General features: G+C 47.5%; 1 protein-coding gene and 1 long non-coding RNA gene across 3 annotated transcripts in view; one reads left to right on the forward strand and one right to left on the reverse strand.

Moving 5' to 3' along the window:
- The window catches only part of LOC8038095 (DNA topoisomerase I, mitochondrial), a 27,335-nt gene extending 22,751 nt beyond the window's left edge, over window positions 1-4,584 (forward strand). Inside the window, exons 13-17 of one of the 2 annotated variants that reach the window (XM_029995435.4) lie at window positions 432-546; window positions 2,139-2,266; window positions 2,326-2,420; window positions 2,480-2,629; window positions 3,303-4,584. In XM_029995435.4, the coding sequence (XP_029851295.2) occupies window positions 432-546; window positions 2,139-2,266; window positions 2,326-2,420; window positions 2,480-2,629; window positions 3,303-3,405 (591 nt within the window). In that variant the 3' untranslated portion in view covers window positions 3,406-4,584. Of the gene's footprint in view, window positions 1-431; window positions 547-2,138; window positions 2,630-3,302 lie in introns of both variants that reach the window. The other variant, XM_040501466.2, reaches the window with a different exon arrangement.
- On the reverse strand, window positions 4,582-16,501 carry LOC115332948. Its single transcript, XR_005715670.2, has 3 exons — window positions 16,347-16,501; window positions 16,059-16,251; window positions 4,582-4,647 (listed from the first exon to the last, which is right to left on the reverse strand). It is a non-coding gene; the product is annotated as an uncharacterized LOC115332948 (long non-coding RNA).
- Window positions 16,502-16,785: the final 284 nt, after the last annotated feature.

Below are 16,785 nucleotides of genomic sequence, written 5' to 3' on the forward strand. Positions count from 1 at the left end.
AGTGCCCTTGGCCCACTTCAACGCTCACAATGTTGCTCCACTTCCTTGGTTTTACTGCAATTTCACCGTCCCAGCGTGGGAGTTCAAGAAAATTATTTCTAGCTAAAAATCGAGCTGATTGAAAAGTTGATATGTCCAGAGTGAGATGAATTATTTTTGCCGCAAGATATGCATGAAGCCTAAAAAATGGGAAAGCAATAGGTGGGGGGTAATGCCTAATTTTATTAGGTAAAACAGTCTGTGGGGTCACCCATCCTGCTGCAGCTTGAGACGACTTGCGCCAGGTTGCCTTGAAATGCTAAAGTGGATGAACCAATGCCATCGGTGTAGGTTGACTTTTATCGCATTTTAAAAAAAAAAAATTTTTGTTCTCTAAGTGTATGTCATGGAGGCGGAACCTAGAATAAAGACGAATGGTTCTGGTGTTGCAGACAAGCATCCTGAACAAGCATCTCAATGAACTAATGGAAGGCCTGACGGCTAAGGTCTTCCGTACTTACAATGCCTCCAAGACACTGCAGGAGCAGCTGGAACTGCTCACGGAAGGTAGGCCACGCCTCTTACTTCTGTCTTTGTCAGAGGCACTAAGGTGCATCGGGAGGCAATGTTCTGTCCCAGGGCCCACTCCTCCCCTGTCACTGACCCTGGAAGGTGGTCAAATGACCGTGAGGCACGAGGGGCACTCGGAATTCCAGCTAACGTGACTTTGTCCACGGGACCTAAACTTTCCCACTAATCGTCTACTGTACAGACCTTGGGGCTGGTTAATTTTCTATCTTTGGCAAGGGTTGCATAGCAGGGCTGCTGTTGATCTATTTTCTAGGCAGTTGAAGCAAAATGATGTGCGGTTCTTTCTACACTCAGTGCCTACACTATGTTTTCCTTTTGCCTGATCTTCCTCAGCAGTAACTTCATATGCCACTACTGAAGTATGGGAAGGTGATTCATTTCACTTATATTTCCAGCCTCTTAGCCCTTTTTTGTGTCTGGAACAGCATTTTTCTGACCGAAGCGAGGACGCACCTGCAGCACTTCATTAGGTGATAGTATTAAGACCCAGCTCGATCCGATCGCAGTTGCGAAACACTTCCTTAAAACTCACCTTTGCAGCACAGTGTACTATAGGATGAAGAATATACGGTGGTGGCATATGGCTCAAAACCTAAGAGCCAACTGCAGTGTAAGAGGCAACATTGGAGTTCAAGGAGGTTGACCATCTTATAATTATCCGAGCAAAATATAGAATGTCTGGTGTCACTCGTTGACTCGTATGCATGACGTCGTTATGCCACGATATCTGACGCTCTGACTTAGCTCGTCTAGTCCAGTCTACATTGCCATTCGCACAAACGGCAAAACTGTCCTGTTAGTTACTACTGATGCCTTTGAAGAACTGAGGGGAAAAGCTCCCCGGGGAACGAAAACTGCCCTTTTTACGCTAGTTAATTAACCTGGACAAGAAAATCTCATGTCCAGTCAAAAGTTTACGGACTACGCGAGCCGTGTCCTATCTGCATCGCTGCGCTACCTTGCGGCGCTTGTGGTCGAGACCCGTAATGTGTGCATGTGCATCCTTTGGCAGGCATGTCGACCTTCCCATTTCCGGCCAGCGTCTTTTTATTTTCACGGGTGTCGCTTCGATAGCGGCTGTTGGTTGCCGTGCCGCAGCTTTATCTAGGTGGCACGATGAGCGACAGAAGTTGCCATATATCTTCTACCATCTGGCATAGAATCGTTTTGCCCAGCCGAGCGGCCGGGAAGATGACCATGCTTTCTGATTTAATTATCACTTTGACAGCAAGTACAGACACAATTAAAAGGCTTCTGAAAGAAAAAGGCAGAATGGCTGTTTTCCTGGCCGGCGGGAGAGGAAGTTGATATCGCGGCTTCTGCCACTCATTGTGCCACTGAGATGCAGCACATCGATCAACGGTAGCTATCGAAACATCGTCCGCAAGCGGGAGTGTTGAAATGCCTGCGAGTACTGAAGGACGTGCACTGCAGGTCTCGGCCACGGCATGCGTGGTCCATCAACTTTTGTCGCCGGCTGTATGAGAGTTCTATAATAAGAGACAAGGACTAAAATGAAGCATATAGCCTGGAACGTTGTACAAGGGGCCCCTCTCATGTCTGTGCAGCGGACATGTCGCTGCCAGAGAAGATGCTGGCCTACAACCGAGCCAACAGGGCCGTGGCCATCCTGTGCAACCACCAGCGGGCTGTTCCAAAGACCTTCGACAAGCAGATGGAGAACCTACAGAAGAAGGTAGGCTTGTGCCGTTGCCGTGGACACGACACATGGAGCATTTCTTTTCTTTGGCCCAGATGGAAGAGAAGGAGGCACAGATTCGCGAGTGCAAGAAGGAGCTCAAGCAGCACAAGTCAGACTACAACAACTCACGGTCGGAGAAAGACAAACAGTGGGTGGATTACTTTGTCCTGGAGAGTGCGGGTGTTTCAGCGCCGTTCACAAATGCAGGCTTCTGGAGCGAAAAAAGAAGCGTATGCAGCAGTTGGAAGACCAGATGAAGAAGCTGGAGGTGCAGGCCACGGACAAGGAGGAGAACAAGCAGATTGCCCTGGGCACCTCCAAGCTCAATTACCTCGACCCCAGGATCAGTGTTGCATGGTGCGTCTGCATTGATGTCCCGCTGTACTCGCCACGTTTGTATGGGTCTTTGTTGCGCCATTCCAGATAAATGACGCAGCAAAAACTGTGTTGGTTGTAGGCCGACGTAAAGTTTGCCCGGTTTAAACCTGCGGAAACATCCAAAGCTTTGTTTGCCATACAAATGCAGTAAACGATGAGAGCTTCCATTGAGCTCCAACCTAAGTTGTTTTAGTATCCTTCCTTCAAAAAACATAGAAACAACAGAAATAGAGCTCAAACTTTAATGTTAAACATTAGAACCTCCGAGCAGTGGGAGACTGTGCTGCTCAGCTCGGACCTGGGTGAACAGGTCCGCCTGGTCCAGATGGCCGAGGCCGCCACCAAGGAACAAGGGCTCCTGGCCGTCGATTGAGGGGGGAGGGGGGGACGCTCTCTCAACACTCCCTCTTCCCTGACCCCATCTATAGGCAAATAAATGTTGTCATCATCATCATCATCTATTTGTAGGGGAACGGGTAGCACTATGTTGGGAGAACTTTGCGTGCAAAATGAGGGCACTAAATGAAAGGAGGCAGTGCGCATGTTTTTACCGCACCCAGTGTGTTTTGGCGGCTCGGTGCACTCCAGAGGGGGACGGGCGCACAGCCCTGGGCTCACCTGGAAGCAACAGAGTTGTTTGCTCCACCCGCAGGTGCAAGAAGTGGGACGTGCCCATCGACAAGATCTACAACAAGACCCAACGAGACAAGTTCCGCTGGGCCATAGAGATGGCTGGTCCAGACTACAAGTTTTGAGCGCCCCCCAACATCCAGGCGTAGACTGGACTGACCCACGACACCCCGTCCCTGCATGGAAGCTGCCGTTTCACAAACCAAGTGTCCTCCAAGAGGGAGCAAAGGGTGGTGGCCCGTGCTGCCGCCGCTCTCTGTGCGTGTGTGCAGTAGGGGGAGGGATCTTCTAAAGGTGTGGCTTCCTTTCACAGTTGCTTTGCCCCTCTCCAGCTAGTTTTCTTCCTCTCTTGAGCAGGAAGAGAGAAACATCTCTTGGCATTTGATTGACTCGAGTGAGTTAATTAACTGTTTGATTTGGCAGTGTGTTAAAAGAAATGGGAAGACTCGATGCCACTGTGGTGCATTTTTGTGTAGATCATTCTGTGCTGTCTTTGGATTGCTTTTAAGTGAGAAAATTTTATTTATGGTTTCTTTGTGTGATTGAGTGCATTCCTTGGCAATTCTGACATTTTTGCCTTTATATCCAGAGGCTAAAAGGAATGCAGGATGCCTCTATTCCCTCGGAAAAAGGATAGTTAAAATGGTACTAATTTCTGTTTCCTTTGGACCAGATTCCACCTTGCTTGGAATGTTTTCAAGGCTCGGGCACCTATTAAAAATTCTCAATTGTTGCCTCCACACTTTTTTCTTAATTTTTGAGGAAGCTTTAGCTTTTTAGGATAACAAAAAACTTTTCCAAGTAGGATTCTTACAATTGATGAACTGTCTTGAGAGATGTGTTGAAATTCATTGTCGAAATGGTGGAAAACCTTTTCCGATGGTTCCAGTCTCTGGTGTATAGGAACCTCTTGATTGAGACACGCAGCTATAGACTGTGTAGAGGGGGGAAATTAAGTAAACTTGGTACTCTAGATCTGTCAAATTTAAACTTGTTTTTTTTTTTTTTTTGTTATTCTTTAAAAGAAACTGACATCGATAGTCTAGTTTTAGGTCCATGTCAACTCTACTCTAAATCATTGTATGCTAAACTTGCACGATCGTTTCGCTATCGTACACAAGCACCCTTAACTGTGGAGTAAACAGTATCATGTGCCGATTTTTTCTTTTTCATTGTTTCTTGTCGTCATTTGCATTCTTTAGACAAGGGGATGGCGGGGGTGTTTCTGGGCCATTTGTAAACGTGCATTATTCATTTTTTGAGCATTGTCTTACCATATCAGAAGTAAAAGCAAAACAACACTCTTTTTTGTGTCTTTATTACTGCTGCTGAGAAGTACTGGGTGGTCCCACACAGTTGAACATTTCCTGGAAAAAGAAAAAAAAAAGTATTCTGGTGCACTTTGCAAGTATATGTGCCATTTCAGACAGTCTGTAATGCTAAGAGTTCCCCCCCAGCGCACAAATCCTTCCATGTTTATTCCACTTCAAGGATCGATGGGGGATATGCCGTAAAATGCCGGGGGAAGTGCCCAACCCACTTTCACTGAAAACTGGTTTAATCTAGGCATGGGCGCTGGTCCGATCAAATCGGGCGCTTAACATATTATTTGCCGAATTCCCAAGTTTGGGAAACGTTAACAGTGGGCGCTTCCGCAGTATTTTATGGTAATTTTGCAGGATTTGAAGCATGCCCAAGTGAGCTTTCTGTGGATTGGTATGCTTAGGTGTCCGAAGCAATATACAGGGTGTTTCTTTTTTGCGTATAACCGGTTTTGAAAAGGGCGGCTGACCCTTGCATGGGTGTTGTCTTCACCATTTGCAATTGGAACACGGACCATTCATGGTCCGTGTTCCAATTGTAATTTTAAAGCCAATCGCTAATGATGGTTAGACCAATTTGTGCAAAGGCAATATACTGATACGTATTCTAATGTTTGTCCGGAATTAAAAAAATAGAAGTTATATTTTTCACCCACAATGTGCAAAGAAGCGAAAGCGATACATGGGTCGCACTGACGCCACATCGCATACTTTTGACCACCATGTAAGAAGAGGAGGAGAGGGAAGCTGCTTCTGTAAGAATTTTGAGTGACGGGTTTATCTTTTATAATCTTTTGGGAGGAGAATAGCGACGCCTGTGCAAATCCGGGAGGCACTAAAGAGGGTCCTGATAAGAAAGGAGCTGCTTCTTGCCCTCGTCTGGTGGTCATCAGAGCGCTCTTTGAATGATGTCACGTGCAACCCATGTATAGCTGTAGCACGGTCGCGCAATGCGGGTAGAAGAATGGTGCCGTCAGCAATGTTACTAGATTACCTCAGTTGTGGAACTCCCGCTGAAGGGGATACCCCCCTCACTCACTCCAGTCGCCTCCCGTCGTTGGTAGCGCCACCTAGATTTTCGTTTATGAACTGTGTGCTCCATAGAGTACGGTAGAGCGCCATCTACAGTCGGTGACAAGTCAAGAACGAAGTGGAAGCTCCTTCACCTCTTTCCACCTTGGCAAAGCGCACGCCGAAGAGGAGGTCGCCTCCACCGTTCGCTTTGCTAAAGTGGAAAGGGGTGGGAGGAGCTTCCACTTCGTTCTTGACTTGTCACCGACCGTGACGCTGTGCTTCGAAACGCACGTATTCCATAGACTACACTGCAGTTACCATACCAGCTGTCCGGCGCGTTGAATGACAGGAGGTGAGGGGTGCGGGAGGGGAGTGGGGGGGGGGGGGGGGGGGGGGGGGTGTTCGATCATGCAGCGTCTATGAGCAATTCCGTAACTGAGCGAAACTAATAACGTTGGCCGTCAGGTACCCGAGGAAGGAGTTGCGACGGGGTTGAAGGGGAGACTGGCTTCTCTCGAACTATGGGGAACATAAGTTCGTAAAAATCTTAATAAATTCCTTTAATTAAAAGGTTTAAAACTGGTGTGGCAAGGTTCCCGAGATAATTATAAAAATCCTCAAGCTCGTTTTTTTTTTTAATAATCTTAATTTTGCCGTTATTATAACAATTACATGAGTGCAGCCTGTCAGCCCATTCGTTTACATGCAGTGGACTAAATATACATATTTTTAAATACTTGGACAAAATTATCAAATTAGCTTTGCCAGGGGTTCTAGGAAAATTCTATTTTTTTTTTTTTTTTTGCAATTTTTATCATGGTGTTATATAGGGTGTGTGAAGTCACCAGGCTCGATTTAAAATGGACCGTAAAAATCGACGCTTGCACGAGGCAATCTCAACTTTTTGTCAAAGGTGTATTTCACAGGTCCGTTTTTTCTTGTGACGGGTTATCTTCTATAATCTTGTAGAGGGGCGATAGCGACTTGAGGGACACACAAAAAGGACTCTTGGGGAGAGTTTCTCCTTCAGCTTCTATCTCGACGTGGCCGAAGGCGAGACACTCACTGTCACTAGCTGTCAAGGTTCCAAGACGGGCAATACAAACGAGGCGTTAGCGACATCCACCAGGTGCTCCTTGCTAATCGTTTAATTCGTTTTAAAATTCCTTTTCGTGTCTTTTTTTGACAATAGATTGGTGTGTCTGCTGTGATGATGCTCCCTTGAACACGAATAGACCAAGAAGAAATTTCGTTGTTGTATCCCTTTAAAGGGCCCATGAAACGAATTTTGGGCTGAAATAAATCAATTTGTATTGGGATTTTACTAATAGCACATCGTTCAGTGGGCCAAAAAAAAAAAAAAAAACCGGTGACGCGCCGCGGACCCCGCAGCTCGTCACTGGCTTCAAACGCACGTCTCACGACGCCGGACCTCACTTCTTCCCTTCACCCCTAAGCTGGCACTGTGGTGGAAGCTACGCGCTTGCCGGACCAATCAGTCGCCCCCCTTTCATCACCCGACATCATTCTCTGCGCTTGGGTATGCGCGAGAGAGCGAGATCACGTGGAAAAAGTGTGGCTGGCTCAAGGAGCACGTAGCTTCCACAGCACTGTCAGCTTCGGGGTGAACGGGGTGGGGAAAGCAACTTGGTGTCTGAATTTTGAGCGACGGGCTCAAAATTCAGACACAAGCAAGAGGAGACTCCCCCTTTCCGTCTTCTTGAACTGTTTGGTAGAATGCGCGATTTATGAGTTGAGGAGGAAAGCTAAACAGGAAAAAGTTGGAAAAGCGTTTCATGACTCCTTTAAAGGGATACTTCACGAAATTTGCAATACACCTGTCCTGTTAAAAAAAAATAGGTTGAATGTCATCCACAGTATCTGTAAATGACAATCGCACGTTTGTATTTTTCGTTATAAACGGCCCACTCTGGCAAGTGCTCGGAGAACAGCCGGCGGAGAGCACGTGGCATCCAACGCAATCGTGACGTAGTTCGTCTCGGGACGAGCAAAGCTGCGGCGAGGCTGACGTCGAGAGGATGGTCTAGTCGTTCCAGCCACGGAAGCGGCTGCTTTGTACGAATTTTGAGTGACGGGTTAATATCTCTAATCTTAAAGGGGACAATAGCGACTTCTGCGACACACAAATGGCGTTCTCGGGAAGAGGGAAGTTCCTCCTTCCCCTCTTCTCTCGTCGTGGCCGGAGGCGAGACACTCACCGTCACTAGCTGTCAAGCTTCCTAGACGGGCATTACAAGCGAGGCGTTAGCGATGTCCACCAGGTTCTCTTTGCTAATCGTTTAATTCGTTTTAAAATTCCTTTTCGAGACTTTTTTTAACAAGATATTGGTATGTTCGATTTGATGCTGCTCCTTTGAACACATATAGACTAAAAAATAAGCGCCGAAATTTCGTTGTAGTATCCCTTTAAGGTCGTCCTTTGCTTTTTGTGCTATCGTGGAGGTGTAGTGCTGGTGTGCGACAGTACTGACGAGATCAGTTTTTGCGACAAAAACTCGGGCAGCTTCGGCGTCAGCCGCGGTGCTGCATTTTGGGTTTTTTATCGGAGCTAGGCACTGATCTCTGGGGCTAAGAGTATTAAAGAAACATAGTTTATAATATATTTTACAGCAATCTCCATACAAATCTCGGTTCAGTTTTGTGTAAGACTCCCAGGATTTGCTACGGCCACGTGTCAAGCGGGCAAAATTGTACAATATGGCGGCAGCCAGGGGGGGGTACTTTTGTCTGGTGAACGGGACTACTGATCTATATGACAATAGACTTCTTCCGAAATTCAAAGCGCTCATCGTGGCAAAATGCCACGCAGTGCACCCTGGGAACTAGTTGGCCACTCAGTTTCGGTTTCGATTGAGCAGCTTCTGTCGTTCGCTTCGGTGGCCTAGTCGTTCCAGCCACCGAAGCGACTGTTTTTGTACGAATTTTGAGTGACGGGTTAATCTTCTATAATCTTGTAGAGGGACAATAGCGACGTCTGGGACTCAGAAGAGAGAAACTCGAGAAGAGGGGAGTTCGTCCTTCCCCTGTTCTCTCGTGGTGGCCGGAGGCGAGACAGTTATCGTCACTACTTGTCAAGGATCCACGGGCATTACAAACGAGGCGTTAGCGACATCCACCAGGTGCTCTTCGCTAATCGTTTAATTATTTTTTTTTTTTTTAAATTCGTTTTCGTGTCTTTTTTCAACAAGAGATTGGTGTGTCTGATGTGATGATGCTCCGAAATTTCGTTTTAGTATCCCTGTAAAATATACAGTAAACATCAGGAGGATCAGATAACCCTGCAAGTCCGCCCTGAAGCCGGACTTGCAGGCGTGTGTTGCTTTCTTTCATAGCCTCCATGAGCAAGTGTGTAATCACTTTACGTGATAGAAGAGCCGAAGCTACAAGCACTACAAGCCAAAACATATTCTCCTCACCGATGCTTGCATTGCACGAGCGCGCGTGCTTGGCAGGAACACTGGGAGCTCGCTCTCGAGTTCTAAACGAGACCTACAAATATTTTTTTGCTTGCCTGGAGCACTGCTCAAGACATGGCAATACTTTTCAGATCGTGAATATTGCCCCGTCTAACGTCCAACGAGCCCGACAGTGAAGACAGCACCCAGCTTTTTTTTAAAGAAAACCAAGTACAAAGAAACAGCCTGACGCGCGAACAAGTCCGCATTTGTCCACACGAGGCAACTCGATTTGCGTCAACAGCAGCGGCGTGATGTCAGCGTTGTGCGCTGTCTGGCCTCCAGCGCGAGCTTGCTACTTTCGAGAACGGCGTCTTGTGAGCTTGCACGCGACGCCAAAGCAGGCTGGGCATCCGAAACCTGACGTCATCCCCTGAGCTCCGGTCACCATCAGCCCTCTCTCTGGGACTCTCTTTTGTGTGTCCCAGACATACCCAGACGTCTCCCTCCAAAACAGGGGTCTCAAACTCATCATAATGGGGGGGGGGGGGGGGGGGGGGGGGGGGGGGGGGGGGGCAAGTGCAGATAACCCACCCACAAAATGTCGAGGGCCAACATAGGGCGGGGATTAATATCAAGTAACAGAGATGCTGTTTCACGTTGCACCGAGTCTCCGCGACACCCCGATATTTCCTAAAGAAGGGATCTCGCGCTATTTGCTTTTCGTAAAATAGCCGTTTTGCCAGTGCCGTACAATTAGAAACCAAGCACGGAATTGTTACTATGTCGCTCAATTCATTCGGGAAGTATCCGAGTTCAATATATGTCTGGAAAGAAATTAGTCTCGTACGTTTTTGGCTTTCCTGACGATTTTAAAACAGAATTGCAAGAAAATACTTCTGTCTAAACGGTGACCACGGCCGGACTAGAATGAAAAGGTTCGCTTCGGCCGGGGTTGAATTGGAGGAACTTGCAGACTAGTTAGAGCTACAGGCCTCGATTGATTGATTGAACACGTTTATTGGTCATAAAGGCCGCCTGCCCGCAGGGACTTACGCAGGACACTTCTTTTTCGTTTTCTCAAAAAACAAAGTTCCATAAACAAGCGTGTACTTATTGTAAGCCACAAGTATTTCAATCGGTGCACTACAGTTGTTTTATATGAGTACATCGGCACACAGTCAATCGCAGTGGTCGGAACAGTTAGTTGTCCAGGGTGTTTCAGGCAGTACTCGGAGGGGTTAGAGTGCCTTTATACACACGCGCGCTTTTGCTTGAGTGGTGACATCTCAGCCATTTTCCCGCCCAATCGTTTTTTTTTTGTTTTTTTTTAATGCATTTTGAAGCGCGCGCAATCTGGTGTCACTCAGCTCGAGCGCGTAGCTTTGGCTAATGCATAGACGCCATTTTACCGCCCAAGTCACGCACCGAGTGCGCGAGAGCGTCACGCGCTGGCACATTCAGGGCAGGATGTCTTCACCCTCAGAGAGACTTACATGTAGGTACCCTAGGAGGGGATAAAGCCCCTAATATCCTGGGAAAAGTGGCGCCATTCATTGTTGTAGAAATGCTCGAGGCACGTGGCTCTCGCCACTTCTGGGAAATTCATGGCGTCTGAAATCTAGCTCAGTGCTGCGCTGTGCCGCCATAATCTTCCCAAGGGCTGCACGTTGAACGTGCCTCGTGCATCGACGAACCTTGCGCTACTTTTGAAACATGAAGGGGCTTTAGGAGGGGTCAGAGCTGGGAGGGGTCAGAGCCGTGTATTGGGAGAGTTTGGCCAATAGGCGGAGCAAAGGCCGCCGCCAGCGCCGAATATCCCCCCCGCGCCTAGAGCGTAAACTAAATTTGTGACACAGCGTCGACCAATCAGGAGATCGCGACGTCACAATATCCGGAGGGCAAGTTCGTCTGCTTCTTGCGCAGGGGGTAGCGGTGACGTCAGAACGCCGAGCCCTGATTGGCTGATCGCGACCCCCTAGCTGAGCGTCGTCTGCTCCTTTGGAACGTCGTCTGCTCGCAACGTCGTCTGCGTCTGTCTTGCCTTTCCTGCGACTTTCGGAAGTGCAGAGGCTAGATTCACGAAACGATCTTACGCCAAAAATGTGCGTAAGACAAAACTTGAGAACAAATTCGTATTCACGAAACGAAATTTTCATAAGTTTTGCCCAGGTTATGACGAAATCCTACGACAGCTCCGAAGCTTTCTTACGCACTTCTGATGATCAAATCAGCATGGCCGACAGCGTCGCGGTCGCGACGACCAACGGACGTTTATTTTTCTACGTGCACTTCTCACGCGTCCCGACTTCAAGCAGCAAGAAAAAAGTAAGAAGTACTTGAAACAGACCACGAAAAACAAGAACGCTGGATCCACAAACACCCGGGAAAAGCTTCAACGGCCACGATTCTACCGACAACGACCAAGCGAGCTCGGCAGATAGGCCTAGCAGGCACTCCGACTCGGCGACCGTCTGCCCACGAACGGCTGGCGTGCTGAATGGAATATGCCCGCGCGACCCTTGTGAACCCTTCCCGTATTATACTTTGATCGCTGACCTCAATTTTAGATTAAGCGGTCAATCTCTTCCTCTTGTCATCTCCTTGTTTTCCGAGGCAAAGGTGACCTCGCCGGTAAAAAAGTGGTAAATCTCCGACAGACGCAGGAAAGGTAAAGCAGCCATCGCTTTGACTAGCAGACGTAAAGCAGATGACGTTAACTGCGCCAACCCGCCGACGCCGTTAAAGAGTGAGGGGTCTAGCCGCACACGAAAGGAGGGAAAAAGTATTTGGGAGGGAACTTGCGGATACTAACACGCTCACTCTCGGTCCTTAGTAAACAAACCTCGGCGCCTCGGGACACCTCGCCAGTGAGTCCTTTCACTTCCCTCCTTGATCAGCGTTTGCTAGTTGTTAGACAAAAACTACGTACCGCTCGAGTTATTTCGTCTGCCCTCTCTGAGAGGCGAAGTCGAGCTCGCTCGATTTCCGAAAGTTGCAGGAAAGGTAAGACAGACGCAGACGACGGTGGAAGCAGACGACGTTGCGAAGGAGCAGACGACGCTGAGATAGGGGGTCCCGATCAGCCAATCAGGGCTCGGCGTTCTGACGTCACCGCCATAGAGTTATTATAATGTACGCTAGAGGTTCAACTGGCGCTAGTGTCTATGCGACTTCCGTGACGCAAATTGAAGCAGACAGCAACCAGTCTACTTTTGCGGTGCTCCTGTGCATTCCTATGGGAAAACGCGCGTGCATTTTGTCTCTTCGCCGGAAAATAACACGGAGCACTTTGGTTATTTCGGTCGTATCGAATAGTATGTGTCTTAATTAACATTGTAAAAGTGTAATTGCTTTAGTTAACGCATTTTTCTTTTCTAGTGAGCGATGTTTAACTTCGCTACATTTCAGTCCCAGACGCGTGTGTTCCGCAGCAGGTGTGTAAGAACAAGCGACGATTCAAAGCAAAATTACAATCGAAAGGAATATGGAGTGTGTTCAAGGCTCGCCAGCATTCCGGTGACGCTTATATATATTGATAATGCCAGTCCTGTCACTATATAAAAATGACCCCATCGTGCATGCGTTGATAAAAACATTCAAAACATAGATAATAAAGTAAGTGGGCTATGAAAGGTGTCTCTTGGTATTGTTTTCTCTGCCGGGCAGCTTTTATCGGGCAGTTGTTCTCAAATATTTCGAGCGTGCGGGTGATATCTTGAACGTACGAACAAACACATCTTCGCACAGAGCAGAAAGAATAAAGCTGTACTTCCTTATTTAAAATCGGAATATATTGCGTGACCTTCAATTTATTTTGATCGTACATGCACGTGTAGTTACTGATCCAGTGTTACTGCGTAGCTCTTGCCGTCCGTCTCCCCTTATTTCCAGATGTTCTTCGTTCGTCTGGCACGTATATCCCTCATGCTGAAAAGCGCCGACGTCGTGTTCGCGCTAAAAGTGTCCGACAGTGCACATAAATACACGTACGAAGCCGTTTTAGTACCGTTTTTAATCCGACCAATTTGAAAGAAAAACGCCGTAACTGACCACTTATTTCGTCGGCCTGACTGAGAAATGTTCCAAGCTACTTAGTACGTACGAATTATTTGGGATATTTGCTCTTATGATCGAGCGCAGGGAGAAAATGCACTCACTTTTTCCCATAGAAATGCATTACCGGAAGTCAATTTTCGACTGGTTGCTGTCTGCTTCAATTTGCGTCAGCACACTAGCGCCACTTGAACCTCTAGCGTACATTATAATAACTCTATGGTCACCGCTACTTCCTTTCTCATACGCAGAAGACGAAAATCAGCCCACTTGCGAGGCGTATTGCAAACGGCATTTAAAGCGTGCAATAGAAGCGTTCAATCTCGGCCTCTCTACTCCATCTCACAAATGTCTGCAGTAAAGACAAAGGCACAGGCGCGCGAGCCTAGCTCAGCAAAACGCTTTTGTTTGTACTAGAACTCGTGCATAGGAGGCACTTTCCAAAGCCACGGGCTCGTGCCCATGCCTTTGTCTGCACTGTTGATGTTTGTGCAGATGGAATATAGGTGACAGTTCGCTCTGGGCCGGCTTGCTAGAACAGCGTCTAAGCTGAGGCTGGCTGAAAGAAAAAAAAAAAAAAAAAACTGGTGGGGCGCGCGAGCGTCTTGAGACGCGGAGTCCCGCTCGGCTCGTGCGCTGGCTTTGGCAGTGCTTTCTTTCCCCGTCTCGGCTGAAACGCTGTTTCTAGCAAGTCGGCCCTGGTTTGGAACGCACGTTCGTTTATTCTACACTTGAATATTGGCGTGACTAAAACCTCACACGCACAAAGTTTTCAGTCACCGAGAGCTAAACCTTCTCACTCTAGCGACGCTAAAACGGCTCAAATTAGTCGTGTCACAAACTTAGAGCACACGACCACCGTTAGGGGCTGTTTCGCGGCCTGTGGTTGGCCCCGAGATGCTCGCCTATTCAAACCAATGTATGACCAAACTCTCTCAATAAACGGCTCTGGGAGGGGTGGCTTTCCGGCGCCCCCACGCGGTCAAGAAAACTCCCATTGCCTCTAAACCAAAAGTAAAGGCCGTAAGGAATGCCGCTCTCCAGTCTGACCGTGGTAAGACTGGAGAGATCCTCGATCCGAGAGATAATAGATTAGTGCCGAATATGTTAAAACGTCTTAAAGGGGTACTCCGGCGATTTTTTGAGCTACCTCGACTAACTATATTTTCTGACTCCCTGGCCTTTACCCTTTACGGTATGCTATTTAGTATCGCGAAATTCACAATAATTATTGTGAAATCGGCAAATGAAAATGATGCAAAAACCAACATTCAAATATACCTGCACTTTTCAGTGCCGTCACATCAGTGGCGGGCAGGCTTGCCAGTCGAGCAAGCAGTCTAAAAAATAGAATATTCCAATCATGTGTTCCGTGCTAGAGCGCGGGTTCTGGGGCGAGCTTCCAAAGCATTCGATTGACACCGTGAAGCTGTTTCGAATCAGCTGGGAACAAATTCTACAGTCCAAAGAGTGAACCCCTGCCTTCCACCGACGTCACTTTCTCGTGGTTGCCAGTAGAGACATTCGGTTTGAAAAACTCGATGAGGACCAAAATTGTAAATTCAATAACTTCGTAAGAAAAAATTTCTTTGACCTAATATTTGGGATACAATTTAACTATGTTGTTTGGCGAGTTAAGCGAAATTTTAAGCCAATCGGATGAATGGATGACAAGAGGTCCTTATTTATGGCGCATGCAGCGCTCGAGGCATAGGAACGGGTGCTCGCGGCCACGGGACACTTGCGGGCTGCGTCCCAAATAGTCGTGGCCCGATAGTCGCGTGTTTGACAACCCTTTGACAAACAACCGAATTGTTTAACAACAATTCGTACAAAAGCAACTTTCCTCTCTCTCCCTTCCGTGGTGGTCCGAAATGGATGGTGTGACGTCTGTGCAAGAAATGGTCAGTGCAGCCGAGCTGGCGCGTATTAATCCTAATGTTTAAACCCTGAAACAAAAACAGAACAAAAAATAGAAGGAAAAAAAAAAAAAGTGACTGACAGCAGCGTCTTAAACTGAGCGTTTGATTGTTGAGGGAACAAGCACAAAGTCGGAACAATTCTCCTTCCTCCGTTTTTTGTTTTTTTTTTGAGCTGAGTGAGACGTAGTGTTTGTCACCTTTCTTCTGTCCCTTCTAATTTATCTTCATCTTCTTTACAAACTCAGAGATTAAACATCACGATTAACACTTGACTGGCTTGTTCCTTCCTGACTTGTGTGGAAATTCAGTGTTTCAAGTTTTGAACTGAACTTATTATGAACCTTTGGCACGGAACCACTGCAGTTTGCATATAATAGAAAAGTGGTGCTTCGCTGCTAGTTTATTTTCAGTACTTTATTGACTCAAGTTGCTTATGTGACGGCCCACATGCCTGTGCGGAGTAGGTCTGCAAATGTAAATAACACTGAAGTCTGGACGAGCGTGTAGTAATGCGGAGCGGAAGTTCGTCTGCTTCTTGCACAGGGGTGGCAATGATGTGAGAACGCCGAGCTCTTATTTGCTGATTGAAAACAAATAGTGGTTAGACCTCAAGGCATCTAGCATTGAGCTCTACCCACTGTCAATCAAAGCCAATCAGGGCTCGGCGTTGTTCTGACGTCACTGCCAATCCTGCGCAAGAAGCAGACGACTTGCGCTCCGCATAGGAATCGGAACAGAACAGGGTGGGCAGACTGCAAGCTTGCGCTGTCGCCACCGTTTGTTATGTTGCTATTCGAAATCACGGTAAACGGTGTTGGGAAAACATCAGGCATGTTTCGGCAACTCGACGGAAGGACGAATACCTGAATAGGGCCGGACAACTCTGGTCTAGATGGATCAAACCCAGTAAATAAATTGCAAAAATTACTTTCGCGTGCCCAGCATGAAAGTGAGACTATCTGTGCTGGATAGTGCATTTGTTTAGCGAAAATATCGAAGGATATTTTCAAATTGCGAGACGGGTCTAACGGATGACGTCGTGTCATACCTCAGCCGTAGCCGTGGTTGTCTGGAGGCAGATGGACATGGTAGCCGAACGGTGCAAACGAATGGTAGCCGTGACCGTGGGAGGGTCCGCGGTAAACCTTGATGCTCACGTGACCCCCGTATCCACCGCCACCGTAGCCCGCCTCTGCATGCTGCAGGAGTACAGCGCACAGTGCCAGGCCCAAGAGGACGCGCTGCAGTCGTCGACCAAATGTTCGAACGAATAACGTAAGCAAAAGTGCAGAATAAAATAGGGGATGCACCTTAAAAGCTGACGGATCCGTCTTACCAGAGCCCCGGACATCTTGTCTTCGTGAACCGCGTCCAGTTGCTCGTTTCGTCTGTTCGACCAGGTCTATATATGAGCCCAAAAAAGGAAAGGACGGTTGGCCCCAATGTTCACAGTCCGTAACCCAAGGAAGAGCGGCTGATGATGTCGGAGGCTGGAACGACAAACCTGACAAACCGTTAGTGTCGATTCGTAACAGCTGACTGGAGTTGGGGTTTTGCTATTTACGCGTTGTGCGTTTCTTCCATGCATTGAGCACGCCAGGATTGCAGAGGTATTCTTGTAAGTAAAACAACTAAGATCATATTAATAAGATGTGTTTGTTCATTATGCTGTGCACACGTTATTTTTTCGTTCATTTTACAGGCGTCATCAAGTGAGATGATTTTTTAGGTCTTCATTTTACTCACGCAAAATAATAAAATATATTTATATCCCA

This window comes from Ixodes scapularis, unplaced genomic scaffold, assembly GCF_016920785.2.
Source record: "Ixodes scapularis isolate PalLabHiFi unplaced genomic scaffold, ASM1692078v2 PGA_scaffold9__187_contigs__length_104089568, whole genome shotgun sequence".
In the NCBI taxonomy this organism is placed as follows: Eukaryota; Metazoa; Arthropoda; class Arachnida; order Ixodida; family Ixodidae; genus Ixodes; species Ixodes scapularis.